Genomic DNA, 17,500 nt, shown 5'->3' with positions numbered 1-17,500 from the left:
AAATATTTAAATCTAACTCCTTCGTGGAGCTTCTAGCTCCTTTTTTAGCCAAAATGTCAACCTTTTCATTATAGTAAAAACCGCAATGAGAAGGAATCCAGCAAAAGGTCATGTGGGAGCCTCTTAGTAAGAGTTCGTGAATCAAATGGTTAATTTCAATAATGAGTTCATACCTAACCGTTTCTTTTATAAGTTCAATAGCGTGAAGAACTGATTTAGAATCAACACAAAATAGAATATAAATATAGTTTTCGGAAAGGATATCATGAAATTTAACGCCATTAGAATTGCTATGAGTTCAGCTGTGAAGATGGACTTATTCTCTCCCAGTTGAAAAGAGTTTTGAAAGTTAAGGTCTGGAATAACGAAAGCAGCGCCAGCTCTATCATTTACAACAGAGCCGTCTGTAAAAAATCTTTAGATGATTGAGGTATTTCTCTTCCAAATGGATTCATACATGCGATGTAAGTAAATTTACGTTGTCATCTTTGGTCAGATCAGTATGATCGATATCAAATTGCGCTCTTTGAAGTTCCCATACAGGTGTAGGTGATACTACAGACCTTATAGCAAAATGTGGGGTTTTATTCACGCCGGAATTTGTTAAAATACTTGACGTGTATGTTCCCAGTGTGGTATGAGAGGATATAGATCTAGCTCTCTTTGGAAAATCGCGGTCGGATTTGAGATTTATTTCCGATTCCAAATCATTTTCGTCCGTTAAACTTCTCAAGACAAATTTACTACACGCAAGTTCCCTTTGATCCTCTAATGGTAATACTCCCGCTGCACTGTACGTTTTCTTACTGGAAGCATGGACTGGTAAGCCAAGTGCCAGTTTATATGCTCTGCAGTCTATGCTTTGAATTTTTTTCAATAAATATTTCGGTGCACTGAAGTATACTTCTTGTGCATATATAAGTTTTGACCGAACAAGTGACGTGCAAAGGTGTAGTAGAATGAGTATGTCCTGGCTCCATGGTTGTTTGCATACTATTTTCAAGAAGTTTAATGTTTTCCTGGCCTTTGTTAAAATGTAATCGATATGATGATTCCAAGTTAATTTTGATGTAAGGTGTACTCCAAGGAATTTAACTACTTTTTTTTATATTCCAGGGTGTTATCGTAAATCTCAAAGGAAGGCAATGTTGCTGGACTTGATCCATTTTTAAAAAGCATCAAGTGTGTTTTTTCGGTTGATATTAGTGTGTGTGTGTGTGTGTGTGTGTGTGTGTGTGTGTGTGTGTGTGTGTGTGTGTGTGACTGAAGCCTGACTGAATGACACAGGTAACGAATGATGAGCGCCCAAAGGCAGCTTCAGTGTGTGTGCGTGTGTGTGTACAAATACACACGTTGAGCTGGTCGCTTCGACTGGATCGTTCGCAATTAGGCCTACCTACTCTATATGCTACACCACATCTGAAGAAGAAAAGAAATTAAAAAAAAATAAGAACAGATAAGAGAAGAAAGTACAATGTGCAGATTCCTGGTCCAACGCTCTGAACAGACCTCCAGTGCTTTTAATTGAATGCTGTGAAACTGCATGGTTGGTGCATATCTGTTTTGTATATGTGGGTGTATGTGTGAATGTGTGTCTCCATGTTTTACATTTATTTGCTTACTTATCATCATTGTTGTCTTATGTATTTATTTATTTTTTTTTTATTATTATTATTACTACTACTTTTTTATATTATATTTATTTATTTGATTATTTACGCTTATAGTTGACTTCATCAAGTTTTTGCGCCTTATACATATTAGTAGTAGTGGTAGTAGGTGTTTTTTTTGTGTTTTTTTTGTTTTTGTTTTTTTTTGTATTTATCTATTATTTATTCACCCCCTTTTTTTCTTTTTTTTTTTTTTTTTTTTTTCTCAAGGCCTGACTAAGCGCGTTGGTTTACGCTTCTGGTCAGGCATCTGCTTGGCAGATGTGGTGTAGCATATATGGATTTGTCCGAACGCAGTGACGCCTCCTTGGGCCACTGAAACTGAAACTAATCGAATGCTACTAGTCCGTGAGTGTGGTTCGCAGGTGGTGTATGTATGTGTGTATGTATGTATGTATGCATATAACCATGTGTATATGCCCGTATAATTATGTTAAGTATGTTGAAAAAGGCAAAATTGTATGTAGTTTGGTTTTTGTTGTTGGTTTTTTTGTTTTGTTTTGTTGTTTTTTGGGGTGTTTTTTTTATAACTTCATTATGTGATCTGTATTGGTTAATTAATCAATAGTATTTGCCTGCTGTGTTTGTAATTGGCCCATCTCCTTCTTTATGCCTTCTGTCTGTCCGTGTCCGCCTGCGTCTTTCTCTGTCTCTGACTCTGTCTGTCTGTCTGTCTGTCTGTCTGTCTCTCTCTCACACACACACACACACACACACACACACACACACACACACACACACACACGCTGCTGTTTAAAAAAAAAAAAAAGAAGAAAAGAAAGAAGCAGCAGACGCTTCACTTTCGCGTGAACACTATGCGCTCATCAGGCCTTACTTAATCCTTAAACCCTGGCTGTATGGAAAACATTTATCATAAAAAAAATGAAAATTAATCAAACATTTTTTTTTTTTTACAGTATAAATGCAATAAAATAATTATGGCGAAGAGATCGATACATCATCAGCATTAGGCCTAGTTGTAGTCGTAGTCGTAGTCGTAGTAGTAGTAGTAGTAGTAGAAATGCAATAAAACATGGCGAAGAGATTGATACATTATCAGCGTTAGGCCCAGTGGTAGTAGCAGCAGTAGTAGTAGTAGTAGTAGTAGTAGTAGCAGTAGTAGTAGACATGCAATAAAACATGGCGAAGAGATTGATACATTATCAGCGTTAGGCCCAGTGGTAGTAGCAGCAGCACTAGTAGTAGTAGTAGTAGAAATGCAATAAAACATGGCGAAGAGATTGATACATAATCAGCGTTAGGCCCAGTGGTAGTAGTAGTAGTAGTAGTAGTAGTAGAAATGCAATAAAACATGGCGAAGAGATTGATACATAATCAGCGTTAGGCCCAGTGGTAGTAGTAGTAGTAGTAGTAGTAGTAGTAGTAGAAATGCAATAAAACATGGCGAAGAGATTGATACATTATCAGCGTTAGGCCCAGTGGTAGTAGCAGCAGCAGCAGTAGTAGTAGTAGTAGTAGTAGTAGTAGTAGTAGTAGTAGAAATGCAATAAAACATGGCGAAGAGATTGATACATAATCAGCGTTAGGCCCAGTGGTGGTAGTAGTAGTAGTAGTAGTAGTAGTAGTAGTAGTAGTAGTAGTAGAAATGCAATAAAACATGGCGAAGAGATAGATACATTATCAGCGTTAGGCCCAGTGGTAGTAGCAGTAGTAGTAGTAGTAGTGGCTTCCCTTAGGGTCAGATTGATCAGGTCTTGTTTCGCTTAAGTTTATGTTGTTCGGGGATGTAGAAGAAGAAGGGGGGGGGGGAGGAGGAGGGGGAGGAGGAGAAGATTAGTATCATTAGTATTATTGATATCAATAAGGATGATGATAATGATATGAGAAATAATAATAATAATAGAAATAAGAGCATAATGAGTAGTAGTAGTAGTAGTAGTAGTAGTAACGAAACGAAACGAAAGTTTATTCAATAAGGCCATGGCCCCATTTGAAGGGGTGATTACATATTTTGTAAGAATAGATTTGCATAAGAATATAATCTTACAACGTGTATGCTCAAAGCTCTCTTCTCTTTAACCAATCATGAAACTCCGTCGTTTTAATGACTTATAGATAAATATGGCAAGATTCGAAAAAAAACGTTATCATTTGTAGTAGAAGACAGAAGTAATACTAACCGAAACTTACTTGGTCTGCTATAATATCTCAACGGAATATATATTTGTCTCAAGTCATCTAATACAGGACAACATAGTAGTAGTAGTAGTAGTAGTAGTAGTATCATTTCTATCACCACCACCACCACAAACCACCACACATCCTCACCATTGCCATCATTAACCCCATGCCGCCCCCACACCCTTCCTCTCCCCTGTACACACACACACAGGGACGGAGTAGGGAGGAGTTACTACGCCTCAGAAGGACCCACCTGGTGCCCGGGGCCCTGACCTACTACCGAGAGCCCGTGTGTCTGCACCAGGGACATCGTCAGTACCTGTGGGACTCCTCGGGCAAGAGATACCTCGACATGTTCGCTGGCGTTGTCACCGTCGGGGTGGGGCACAGCCACCCGTGAGTTAATTTCTTTTTTTTTTTAATATATATATTTGTTTTAATAAAAAAAATTTTTTAATTTTAATGAAAAACAGGAAAGGGGGTGTGGGTGGGTGAGGGTGTGTGTGGGTGTGTGATGGGGGGGAGGGGGTTGGGGGGGGGTTGAAGGTGATGTGTGTGTGCGTTGGGGGGGTGCGAGGGGGTGGTTACTGTGGTGTTTGCGTTTGTGTGTGTGTGTATGTGTGTTGTTTGTTTTTATGGGGTGGGGGGGTGGGGGGTTAGGGTTGCGTGTGTGTGTGTGTGTGTGTGTGTGTGTGTGTGTGTGTGTTGTTGTTGTTGTTGTTGTTTTGTTGTTGTTGTTGTTTTGGGGGGTTACGGTGGTGTTTGTGTGTGTGTGTGTGGGGGGGGGGGGGTTCGTGCGTTCGTTCGTTCGTTCGTTTGTTCTTTAGTTTAACGTCTTTTCATTATAATTAAGTGATATTAGACGAGGGTAGGGTAGAGAAAAAAAAAACATCGATGGAGGGAAAAGAAATTGCTGTGTATACATGTCAGTATACGAGTGTGTGTGTGTGTGTGTGTGTGTGTGTGTGTGTGTGTGTGTTTGACTGTGTTCATGCAACCGTGCGTGCGTGCGTACGTGCGTGTGTGCGGACTGTGTGCATATGCACATCATCGCGTGTGAAGTCGACCGTTCATACGTGCATAAGTAAAGCTGACACACGTTTCAAAATAATACGCTATCGCGTATATGTGCGCGCGCGCGCGTGTGTGTGTGTGTGTGTGTGTGACTGAAGCCTGACTGAATGACACAGGAAACGAATGATGAGCGCCCAAAGGCAGCTTCAGTGTTCGCGGCGGGCTCAACGCCGCAAGTAGTCAGCCTGTTGTGCGACTGACTCTGTGTTTTGAACTGAGCGCACAGTGCTTGATCTCTGTCCGAAGATTGGCGCTGATAATCATGACGTACCGTTCTTCCTCTTCTTCTTCTGCTGCTGCTGCTTCTTCTTCTTATCATCATCATCATCATCATCATCGTTGTTGTTATTATTATTGTTATATTGTTTTTATAATTGTTATCATCATCATCATCATCATCATCGTTGTTGTTATTATTGTTGTTATATTGTTTTTATAATTGTTATCATCATCATCATCATCATCATCATCATCATTCTTCTTCTTCTGATTAAATGATGATGATGATGATGATGATGATGATGATGATGAGGATGATGATGATGATGATGATTAGTTGTAGTAGTAGTAGTAGTAGTATCATCATCATCATCGTTATCATCATCATCATCATCATCGTTATTATTATTATTATTATTATTAATGTTGTTATTGTTATTATCATTATCATCATAATTATTATTATCATCATCATCATCATTATTATCATTATTGTCATCATCATGATCAGCATTATCATCATCGTCATTATTATGATCATCATTTTCGTCATTATTAATATTATTTTTTATTGTTGTTGTTGTTTTGTTGTTGTCATCATCATCATCACTCTCATTGTTATCATCATTCATCGTTATTGTTTCTCTCTCCACCCACACACAGCAAGCTGATCGCCGCAGCGGAGAAGCAGATGAGGAAGCTGTGGCACACCTCCAACGTCTACCTGAACGAGCCCATCTATGAGTATGCCGAGAAACTGACCGCCACCCTGCCAGACAATTTGAAGGTGAACTGTCTGTCACTTAAACTACGTTTACACGGGATGCAACTAACTTGCAACCAAATTCAAATTTTGGTTGCAAGGCTGGTACATGCGACTGGACGGTCTCGGGCCGCAGGATGCAACCGGCGGCGACTTACGTGCAACTAACTAGGCTCTTCCCCTGTCTCCGCCGGTTGCAACACACACGAGAAACCAGGCTGCGAGCGTCTGCCAAGCCAGACAGAAAAATCCGTGACACGCGTGCCGCTTGCGTCATCAATTTCCTGTTGGAAACCGGCTTGAGACGAGCGGCAAGCTGTGGCAACCGGCGGCGACCGTTTTTTTCGCAGTTTAGTTGCAAAGCCCTCAAAAAATTATCGGTCTTGGAGTGGAAATAAAATGAGCCTTGCGACAAACATGCAACCAAAAATCGGGAAAATCCGTTGGTTTCTGAGACCGGCAGCGACGGGCCACAACCGGGGGCAACCAGTCTCCACCAGTCTCCGCCGGTTTCAAAGAGTTAGTCGCAAATTGGTTGCAAGTCAGTTGCATCCCGTGTAAACGAAGCTTTACAGTTTCGCTTTCAGTTTCAGATTTCTCAAGGAAGCGTCACTCAGTGCAGTTCGGACAAATCCATATATCGTGGAGTGATGGCCTAGAGGTAACGCGTCCGCTTAGGAAGCGAGAGAATCTGAGCGTGCTGGTTCGAATCACGGCTCAGCCGCCGATATTTTCTCCCCCTCCACTAGACATTGAGTGGTGGTCTGGACGCTAGTCATTCGGATGAGACGATAAACCGAGGTCCCGTGTGCTAGTATGCACTTAGCGCACGTAAAAGAACCCACTGACGGCAACAAAAGGGTTGTTCCTGGCCAAATTCTGTAAAAAAAAAAAATCCACTTCGACAGGAAAAACAAATAAAACTGCACACATGAAAAAATAAATTTAAAAAATGAAAAAATAAAATTTAGAAATGTGTGTGTGTGTGCGTGTGTGTGTGTGTGTGTGTGTGCGTGTGTGTGTGTGTCTGTGTGTGCGTGTGTGTGTGTGCATGCACTTGTGTGCATTTGTGTACTCGTGTATGTGTATGAGTGTATGCGTGCGTGCGTGCGCGTGCGCGCGTGTGTGTGTGTGTGCGTGTGTGCGCGTGTGTGTGTGCATTTGTGTGTGCGTGTGCGTGTGTGTGTGTGTGTGCACGTTTGTCCCTGTGTGTGTGTGTGTGTGTGTGTGTGTGTGTGTGTACGTGTGTGCGTGTGTGTGTGTGCATGCATGCGAGCGTGCCTGCGTGTGTGTATTTGTATGCGTGCGTGTGTGTGTGCGTGCGTGCTTTTGTGCGCGCGAGCGTGGATGCGTGTAAATATGGGCGTGTGTTTTTGTGTGCGAGTGCGCATGCTCGCAACGTGTGCATGTGTTCTGTCAAACACAGACGTGTTCGTGAATGAAAAAAATTAGATAACTGAACGTACATTGATCTCCGACCTACCAAGTAATCGACAGACTATATTTTTATAATAATTATACCATGCGGTGATGAGTCGACAACATAATTATCGACTTTCGCCATTTAGGTCAAGTTATTTGTCTAGACTGTTGTCTTGAGAGAAAAAAAAACTGGTGCAACAATAGTCCGTACCTCCTTTTTACCCTTGAGGGGGCAGCCCTGACCAGATTGGAGTAGGCTTCCCAAAATTCTGATGGCAAATGTTTCTTTTCGAATAATTGATCTATGACTATGAAATGTGGTAATAGGAACTGAGCATGCTTTTGTTCCAGTCTCTCTGACGGGCGCAATAGCCGAGTGGTTAAAGCGTTGGACTGTCAATCTGAGGGTCCCGGGTTCGAATCACGGTGATGGCGCCTGGTGGGTAAAGGGTGGAGATTTTTACGATCTCCCAGGTCAACATATGTGCAGACCTGCTAGTGCCTGAACCCCCTTCGTGTGTATATGCAAGCAGAAGATCAAATACGCACGTTAAAGATCCTGTAATCCATGTCAGCGTTCGGTGGGTTATGGAAACAAGAACATACCCAGCATGCACACCCCCGAAATCGGAGTATGGCTGCCTACATGGCGGGGTAAAAACGGTCATACACGTAAAAGCCCACTCGTGTGCATACGAGTGAACGCAGAAGAAAGAAGTAGTTCGAGTCTCGGATTAATGAAAAGGTTGAGAGGGAGGAGAGAGGGAGGGAAGGGAATATTATTTTTTTATCTGTTCCCAGATAATATTAGAAAAATAACAATACACACTTTGACACATACATTTACGAACATGTTAAAGCTAATGGTGTCATTTGTGTGTGGGGGGCGGGGGGTGGCGGGGGGGGGGGCAGTGGAGGGGGACGAGGGGGGAGGATACTGGGTGGGGGGTGAGGGGGGTGTGATGGGTGTGTGTGTGGGGGGGGGGGGGGTTGTTAGGGGACCGTGCATGCTTGTAAGTTTAGTAGGAGAACCCATGATGGAATGTTGTGAATTCACCCGCAGTCACAGCGCCGAATTTTTCTTTAATGATAAAAATCAAAGAAATCATCCGGGCTGGAGGAATCACGAGGGAGGGTTAGGTTGCGGGGTGGCTGGAGGTTTGGGGAGAGGCCAGGAGGGGGCGGGGGGGGGAGGAGTTAGATATATAAAGAGACCTGATACGTGTACAGGGGAACCCGGTTGTGGATACAGCATGGTCGCCCCCCAAAAAAATTCAAAACCACAGGTTAACAGTCGATGTCGTCACAAATTGGCATATGATATTGATAAGAAACGTTTCCATTTCAAAAGAGAATGAAGGTCTTGAATACCATCTCCATCAAATTTAGTGCAGTGGTTTGTCCTGGTGAGAGAAAAACAAAATCCATGTAAATAGACTGTGTCATAGGTCAAAGTTCAAGGTCATGACATGGCAAATAGAAAAAAACAAAAAGTACAAGTACGAAGGAACATGGGCGTTTCATTCAATTTTCAGTAAACAGAGTATAGTGGTTTGTTTTGGCCAGGTTGACAGGACGTAAATGTTTTGTATTTTTGGAGGTCAAAGATCACGGTGTCAATGTTTGTCCTTGAAAGTTTTGTCATATGATCTGCTTTGTAGTGTAGTAGTTGTTTTTTGTTGTTGTTGTTGTTGTTTTTACGTTGTTTGTTTCTTTGTGTTTGTTTGTGTGTGTGTGTGTGTGTGTATGTACGTGTGTGAGGGTATGTGTGTACGTGTGTGTGTGTGTGTGTGTGTGTGTGACACACGTAAGTCGTCGTGAAGGCCTTGCCTCCCTTGTGTTTAAGTATGTTTTACTCGTCGGTGTGTACACAGTTCAGCGCAAATGATTAGGGTAGGTATGCCTAATTGCGAACAGTGTGTAATTGCGAACGGTTTGTGTACCGCTCCACTTCCAAGCCTGCTCACCACACGTACTTTTCACAATTTAACGCCGGCTGTTTCCACCTCGTTCTGGTACCTTAACTCACTCAGTACGGCCACTCCTCTCTTCTCCTCTACACAGACCCCTCGGATGTCCAGTGGGTGTCTGAATGACCCAACCTTTAGCTTCCGTCGTCAGAACTGTGGTATTCTTTGTCAACATTCACCTCTTCAGTATAAGAGCCTTCCGCTTGCAATATTTTGATGATGGTAATTGGGGTGAAACGCTGTTAACGTCGTCTCTTTCGCCGTTCGTATGGAGAGAGTTAATGAATATCCATTTCCAAAAACCAGTCAAACATCAGCTATTTCTGTCTGTTTCCACGAACTTGCTTCTTTTCGCGCACCACTGCCGACCTACTAAAACCAGGGAAGCAAGTAGTAGGACTTTAACTTCGACATACTTTAAGACAGCTGATTTGATTGGAAATGTTAAGTGAATTGTGCATTTCCAGTGCTGGGAGAATTTAAGAAAGCATGTTGGAGACCGATCAAAACGCCAGTTTTGACAGGAATTTCCGAAAGTGTCGTTTGCAATCAGACCTTAGAGGATATTTGAGTCTATTAAAATTTGCCAACGATGCTGCACAGTTACGGAGCGCTCTCAAAAGGGTGTGTTTGTATGTTTGTGTGTGATGTGGGGTGTGTGTGTGTTTAGATGTGTGTTTGTATGTGTGTGTGCATTTGCGATCAAAACCAACACTACAACAGTCTGGTGCAATATTTCAACAATATGTTATGTCTAATGAGATCAAGACCTGCTTCTGTTTCAATTGCCCACATGTACCCAAACCTATCGTTCGCAATTAGAGTTGCCCGTTCGCATTTACCCTCATTCACCCCTGCTATCTTAAAACATTGAAAGAAGAGAGAGAGAGAGAGATTGATTCAGATTCAGATGTTTATTCAGATAAAGGCCTTGGCCCCATACTGAAGGGGCTAATACAAAGGAACATAATAAATAATTTTCATTAACAAAGGTAACAGTTAACAGACATAAGGTCTGCAAAGAGAGAGAGAGAGAGAGAGAGAGAGAGAATCCCTGTGCGCCTTCAGTCTTTGTGACAAATTTCACTGACACTGACTGTTGAAATTGTTCAATCTGTTCCTGTGTACGTGTGTTTCAGGTGGTGTATCTGACCAACAGCGGCTCCGAAGCAAACGATCTGGCACTTTTGATGGCTCGTCTGTACACAGGTGTCTTTGATGCCGTTTCACTCAGGTGAATAAATCTTTTTTTTTCAGATGTACAGCCTGTATACTGTACACTACACTGCCTTGCTGATAACCTGTATCTGATTTAAATATCCACCGTCCATTTGGGGTTAAAAACCGTGCGTAGGGTAAGAGTATCAGTATCAGTAGCTCAAGGAGGCGTCACTGCGTTCGGTCAAATCCATATACGCTACACCACATCTGCCAAGCAGATGCCTGACCAGCAGCGTAACCCAACGCGCTTACTAAGGCCTTGAGAAAAAAATAAAATAAAAATAAATAAATAAATAAATAAATAAAAATAATATTTTTTTAAATAACAAATTTTTTTTTCAAAAAAGGGGTAAGAATAATTGCAAACGCCCACCCACCACTTTGAGACTTAAAAAAAAAACAAAAAAAAACTAATGATACTTAGTGTGCTATTTGTGATCGCCTTGCAATACGAAGTAATGCAGATTTAGGTCAAAGATAAAGAATAGAGCGCCTGCGTAAGATGTCGATGTGTCATTGAAAACCCAAGTGAGAGCGTGACATTACTCCATGGCACGGAGTCTGGCTTCACATGGGTGCTAGCGTTTTGTTCTGTCTCTGTTTCTGTCTGTCTCTGTTTCTCTCTGTGTCTGTCTGTCTGTCTGTCTGTCTCTCTCTCTCTCTCTCTGATGGTAAGATCTATATCAGAAGCTTTGATGGTTAGGGAAAACAACAACAACAACAACAGCAGCAACAAAACACAAAACAAAAACGCTACTCACAGTTACAAATTGTGTGGTTACATAGATTTGGCATTTTCCTCTGTAACCAATGATGAATCTGTTTCATCGTTGGATGAATGAACGGAGTTATCATAATGTGTTGGGTGGCCTGTAATTGGTTGCTACTCCCTTTTCTCCTTCTTCTTCTTCTTCTTCTTCTTCTTCTTTCAATTTTTGCTTTCATCATATTGATTCATTTGTTCTAATGTCTTTTTTTTGTGTGTTGTGTTGTTTTGTTATGCAACGAAAATAATGTTGACGCATTCACCTATGTCATAAGTGCGCGCCGGACAGCACTGGTGATGATTACAGGAATTCATGCACATCAGAGCTTGCATGCAAGCAAGCAGCAACATTGACACAGTGACTGCATGAATTCATGCGTATCAGAGCTTGCATGCAGGCAAGCAGGAACATTAATTGACACAGTGATTGCATGAATTCATGCGTATCAGAGCTTGCATGCAGGCAAAGAAGAACATTGACACAGTGACTGCATGAACTCATGTGTATCAGAGCTTGCATGCAGGCAAGCAGGAACATTAATTGACACAGTGATTGCATGAATTCATGCGTATCAGAGCTTGCATGCAGGCAAAGAAGAACATTGACACAGTGACTGCATGAACTCATGTGTATCAGAGCTTGCATGCAGGCAAGCAGGAACATTAATTGACACAGTCATTGCATGAATTCATGCGTATCAGAGCTTGCATGCAGGCAAAGAAGAACATTGATACAGTGACTGCATGAATTCATGCGTAGCATAGCTTGCATGCAGGCAAGCAGGAACATTGATTGACACAGTGTGTGTATACCTAACTTGTGCTGCTGGTGGTGGTGCCTACAGGAACGGGTACCACGGGGCCAGTCCCTCTCTGATGGGGGTCACAGCCATGTCCATCTTCCGCTACAACACTCCCACCGGATTCGGCATGCAGCAGGTAACATGTGCCTCCACTACTACTGCTACTGCTACTACTACTACTACTACTGCTGCTGCTGCTACTACTACTTAGAACAACAACAACAACAACTACAACAGCAACAACAATAGCAAATAGTGATGATGATGATGACGATAATGATGATGAAGATAATAATAATAATAATGATAATGATTATAATAATAATGATGATGATGATGATGGTATTAACAACGGTAATAATAATTGTAATAATTATAATTATTATAATGATGATGATGATGATGGTGGTGGTGGTAATGATAAGGATGATGATGATGATGATGATGATGGTAGTAACTGATAATCATCATCATCATCATCATATGTTAATGATAACAATGCATTTATACAGCGTTTTCCTACCTCTCAAAGCGCTTTACAAATATTACAATAACACAAGTCACATAGAAAACACACAAGAACACACGACACAAACACACACACACACACACACACACACACACACACACACACACACATTCATACATACACACACGCGCGCGCGCTAGTGTGTATGTGTGTGTGTGTTGTGTGTTCTTGTGGCGGGTTTTATGTGTGTGTTCGTGTGTGTCTGTCTGTCTCTGACTGTCTGTCTGTCTGTCTCTGTCTGTGTGGCTGTCTGTGTGGTGTGTTCTTGTGTGTTTTGTGCGTGTCTGTGAAAGTTAACCACGGTGTATGGAACTACGTGTCTCATCAACGTAATGACGTATTTTTGGTGTGTTTTTTTTTTGTTATGACGCAGGCTATGAACCCTGACGTATACAGAGGACCCTGGGGAGGGGCCCGTTGCAGAGACTCTCCGGCACAGGTAAAGCTGGGGAGGGGGAGGGAGGGAGAGGTAGAGGTGAGGGGGGAAGAGGGGGGGATAGTAGGAGTAGGGAAAATAAAAAGAGTACACGCTTTTGACAGCTTTGATGTCAATGGCCATGAGGTCCTTATGACATGGATGAATGCATCAACATACTTTCTTCTTTTTTTTTTTTCTTTTTTTAAATGACAAACCATAATGATAAACGAAGGAAAATGGTGAAAGCAGATAATGAAACAAAACAAAGTTCTTTTCTTTGAAGAGAAATGATTGTAAATCAACAGGCCACCCAACACTTAAATAACTTCGTTCATTCATCTATCAATGCACCATGCGACATATTCCAGTACTGGCTACAAAAGAAAATGATCAAACCTATATGACCACGCAGCTATACTTGTGCTTTTTTGCCCAATTTTCATAGCAATAAAAGAGGAGAGAGAGAGGGGGGGGGGGGCAATGATATTGACAATGACAAAGTGATATAATAAATCAGGCAACATGCCCATAATTCGAACAGGAGAGAGAGTGGTGGGGGGTAGGGAGGGGGGGGGGGCAGAGAATATTTTGGAAGAGAGAGAGAGAGAACACTGAACTGAACACTGAAATGTTTAATGTCATTAGCTGTAAAGCTCTAGTGACATAACAGAAACGAGAGAGAGAGGGGGGGACACAGAGGGAGACATGGTAAGAAACAGAGAAAGGGATTCGATACGATCGTTCATTCAGGTAGATATAAAAGTCATAACCTCTTCTTGGTTGGGGGATACACAAAACCAAATGAAGCAACAACAACAACAGCAGCAACAGCAACAACATATATCGAAAGACCTTAGAAACATATCTACTGAACAACCCAAGACACTACTGTCAATGCGTACTTTTTTCAGTACCAAACAATATTCGTCGTCGTCAAATTACCGAGAAGGCATGTACCTTGTTGACATTAGCGAAGTTTATCCTACTTTCCAATAGTTATCATTTGATGTGGGACAGCAGATCAGAGCAGAGAAATAGAAATAATCTTCTGTATATTCCGTGTTACGAAAGAAGCGGCAAGTATCATATTCACATCTGATAGCATATCTAGCAGTGTGGAAAGCAATTCCAAACACAGAGAGAGAGAGAGAGAGAGAGAGAGAGATCTCCCAAACATTAACTCTTACGAACCCATTGGGACAAAACAAGATCTGTAGTTGACAATGCTTATAGATCTGCGTGTTCTTCCGCATCTTCTTTTAAAACAGTTCAGTTCTGTTCTGTTCAGTTACTCAAGGAGGCGTCACAGCGTTCGGACAAATCCATATACGCTACACCACATCTGCTATGCCGATGCCTGAACAGCAGCTTAACCCAACACGCTTAGCCATGCCTTGAAGGAGGGGCAAATTAAAAAAAAAAAAAAAAAAAAAAACGAACACCAGAATATAGGCTATAGGCCGTTCATCGAACACATGGCAGTCAGAAGAAAGTGCACAGTAAACAGTTTTCAGTCTGACCTTTTCGGTCGACAAGTTAGAGGACAGAGAGCAAGTTGTGCCCCTTGGAATGTGTCAAAGTTTATGAATACACTTATCAGACGTGTTTGGGTGACGTGGCTATCACATGCTGTATCAGTTGAGGTCGTGCGTTATCATGATAACACCTTGCGATGAAAGAGTACGCCCGAATTGTAAGGTAGCTGTGACTGGAGACGGCATCGTATTTAGCCCCTTTACTGCTACAGACGAGTACGCTTGTCACTGAAGGGCTGTCACTGAGCTCACTGAGATAACACTGGTTAAGCTTGTCACCGCTTTTATGTTGTTTCTTTTTTTCTTCTTCTTTTTCTTCTTCTTTTCTCTCTCTCTCTCTCTCTCTCTCTCTTTTATTGACTCACTTGTGTAAACAAAGTGAGTATGTTTTAACCCGGTGTTCGGTTGTCTGTGTGTGTGTGTGTGTATGGGTGTGTGTGTGTGTCCGTGGTAAACTTTAACATTGACATTTTCTCTGCAAATACTTTGTCAGTTGACACCAAAATTTGGCATAAAAATAGGAAAAATTCAGTTCTTTCCAGTCATCTTGTTTAAAACAATATTGCACCTCTGGGATGGGCACAAAAAATAATGAAAGAAGCCTAATTATATGCAAACTGCATTTACTGTTATATTTATATTTTTTGTATTCTCTAAACTTGGCACTTTGACCTCTTATTCTGACACAACAGCAAGAGGAGTCATTATTATCATTTTTTGTTCAAACAGGAAATTCTTTTGCTAAGCATGGAATTTTAATTTATTTTGCAAACGGTTTGGTGCAGATAGTAAAAAAGGGAAATTACTCTGTAATTAATGCTAGGGGACGTAATTTATCACAAGTGAGTCTTGAAGGCCTTGCCTCCCTTGTTATACTTCTTGCTCATAGGATTGATTTCGAAGTCATGACATACCCATTCTCCTTTCACCAAAGGTCTGCGGTGAAGAGGTGAAGGAGCGTATTCGTCACAGCAGTATCCGACCAGAATCATTGTTTTCCTGGTGCTATTTCATTCCATGTTATACTATAAGTCTGATTATATATATATATATATATATATATATATATATATATATATATATATATATATATATATATATAGACAGGTGTGGGTTTTTTTTTTTCTAGTTGAGAAATCTGTCGGTTTCTTATCCCAAAGTATATGAGATGACATATGCTTCGCTGAGAGACTTGAATCTCGACTGTTTAGAAATCAACATACTTTCTAACAAGTTTTATTTATTTATTTATTTGTTTGTTTATTTTTAAGACATATAAGATCCCGAGGTTCTTTTTACCTATTCATGAGAGAGAGAGAGAGAGAGAGAGAGAGAGAGAGAGAGAGAGATGTTCGTGCATCTGCATTTTCCTCCGAACTCCTCAAAATAACAGCTACAATAAACCATAATTATTCCCTCGAGTCTTTCATGAACCTCTTCTCTCAGTCATGGCATATTTCAAGGCTATTCTCTTCCTGTGATTTCAATGCCCAGGCACGACTGTGATTATTGTGTGTGAAAAGTTTACATCATCTTAGCATTAACCCATTCTAATTGTGTTTTATGTATCTATAGTATACTGAATGTCTTTGATTGTCATACATCGTTTATGTAACATACCGGCACCACAAATGACGGAAACCTGACAAAATGACACAGCCGGAAACGAATGACGAGCGCCCATAGGCAGGTCTCAGTCAGCTCTTCCCAGGCAGGCAGCCTTGTAATGATAATAATAATGATAATGATTATAATAATGATGATGATGATGATGATAAATGATGATGATGGTGATGGTGATGACTGGTATTCTGAAGACGCTGAGATCGCGTGCTATTGATAATGATAATAATAATAATAAGGATGATGATGATGACTGGTATTCTGTAGACACTGAGGTCGTGTACTACTACTACTAATGATAATGATAATAAGAATAATAATGATAATACTAAAGAGGTTGATGATGATGGCTGGTATTCTGTAGACGCTAAGGTCGTGTACTACTACTAATAATAATGACAATGATAATAATAATAATAAATGATGATGATGATGGTGATGGTGACTGGTATTCTGAAGACGCTGAGGTCGCGTGCTATTGATAATGATAATGATAATAATAATAAGGATGATGATGATGATGACGACTGGTATTCTGTAGACACTGAGGTCGTTTGCTACTACTACTAATGATAATGATGATAAGAATAATAATGATAATACTAAAGAGGTTGATGATGATGGCTGGTATTCTGTAGACGCTAAGGTCGTGTACTACTACTAATAATAATGACAATGATAATAATAATAATAAATGATGATGATGATGGTGATGTTGATGACTGGTATTCTGAAGACGCTGAGGTCGCGTGCTATTGAAAATGATAATGATAATAATAATAAGGATGATGATGATGATGATGATGACTGGTAATCTGTAGACACTGAGGTAATGTACTACTACTAATGATAATAATAACAAGAAATAATAATAATAATACTAATAAAGAGGTTGACGATAATGGCTGGTATTCTGTAGACGCTCAGGTTGTGTACTACTACTACTACTACTACTAATAATAATAATAATAATAATAATGATAACAAAAATGACAATGATGATAATGATGATGATGATGATGGCTGGCATTCTGCAGACGCTGAGGTCGTGTGATTGCCCGGAGGGGTGCTGCAAGGCAGGGGATCTGTACATCGATCAGCTGGAGGACGTCCTCAAACACTCCATGCCCAAGGACAGGTGTGCCGCCTTCATCGCTGAGGTCGTCCAGGTCAGTCTGACCTTGTGCACGTGCTTCTTGTTGTTGTTATTGTTGTTCGTTGTTGCTGGTGTTGGTGGTGTTGTTGTTGTTCATCTTCTTCTTCTTCATTTTGTTGTTGCTTCTTCTTCTTCTTCTTCTTCTTCTTCTTCTTTATGATGTTGTTGTTGTTGTTGTTGTGTTGTTAT

General features: G+C 41.0%; 1 protein-coding gene across 1 annotated transcript in view; it reads left to right on the top strand.

Moving 5' to 3' along the window:
• Nucleotides 1–17,500, top strand: part of LOC143300524 (alanine--glyoxylate aminotransferase 2, mitochondrial-like) — a 37,489-nt gene that overhangs the window by 12,611 nt on the left and 7,378 nt on the right. The window contains exons 4-9 of the mRNA XM_076614263.1: nt 4,024–4,208; nt 5,769–5,892; nt 10,400–10,494; nt 12,093–12,186; nt 12,953–13,018; nt 17,193–17,324. Of these exons, the coding sequence (XP_076470378.1) occupies nt 4,024–4,208; nt 5,769–5,892; nt 10,400–10,494; nt 12,093–12,186; nt 12,953–13,018; nt 17,193–17,324 (696 nt within the window). The remainder of the gene's footprint in view (nt 1–4,023; nt 4,209–5,768; nt 5,893–10,399; nt 10,495–12,092; nt 12,187–12,952; nt 13,019–17,192; nt 17,325–17,500) is intronic.

The sequence above is a fragment of the Babylonia areolata genome, chromosome 26 (assembly GCF_041734735.1).
Source record: "Babylonia areolata isolate BAREFJ2019XMU chromosome 26, ASM4173473v1, whole genome shotgun sequence".
In the NCBI taxonomy this organism is placed as follows: Eukaryota; Metazoa; Mollusca; class Gastropoda; order Neogastropoda; family Buccinidae; genus Babylonia; species Babylonia areolata.
This window is presented reverse-complemented; position numbering and strand designations above follow the sequence as displayed.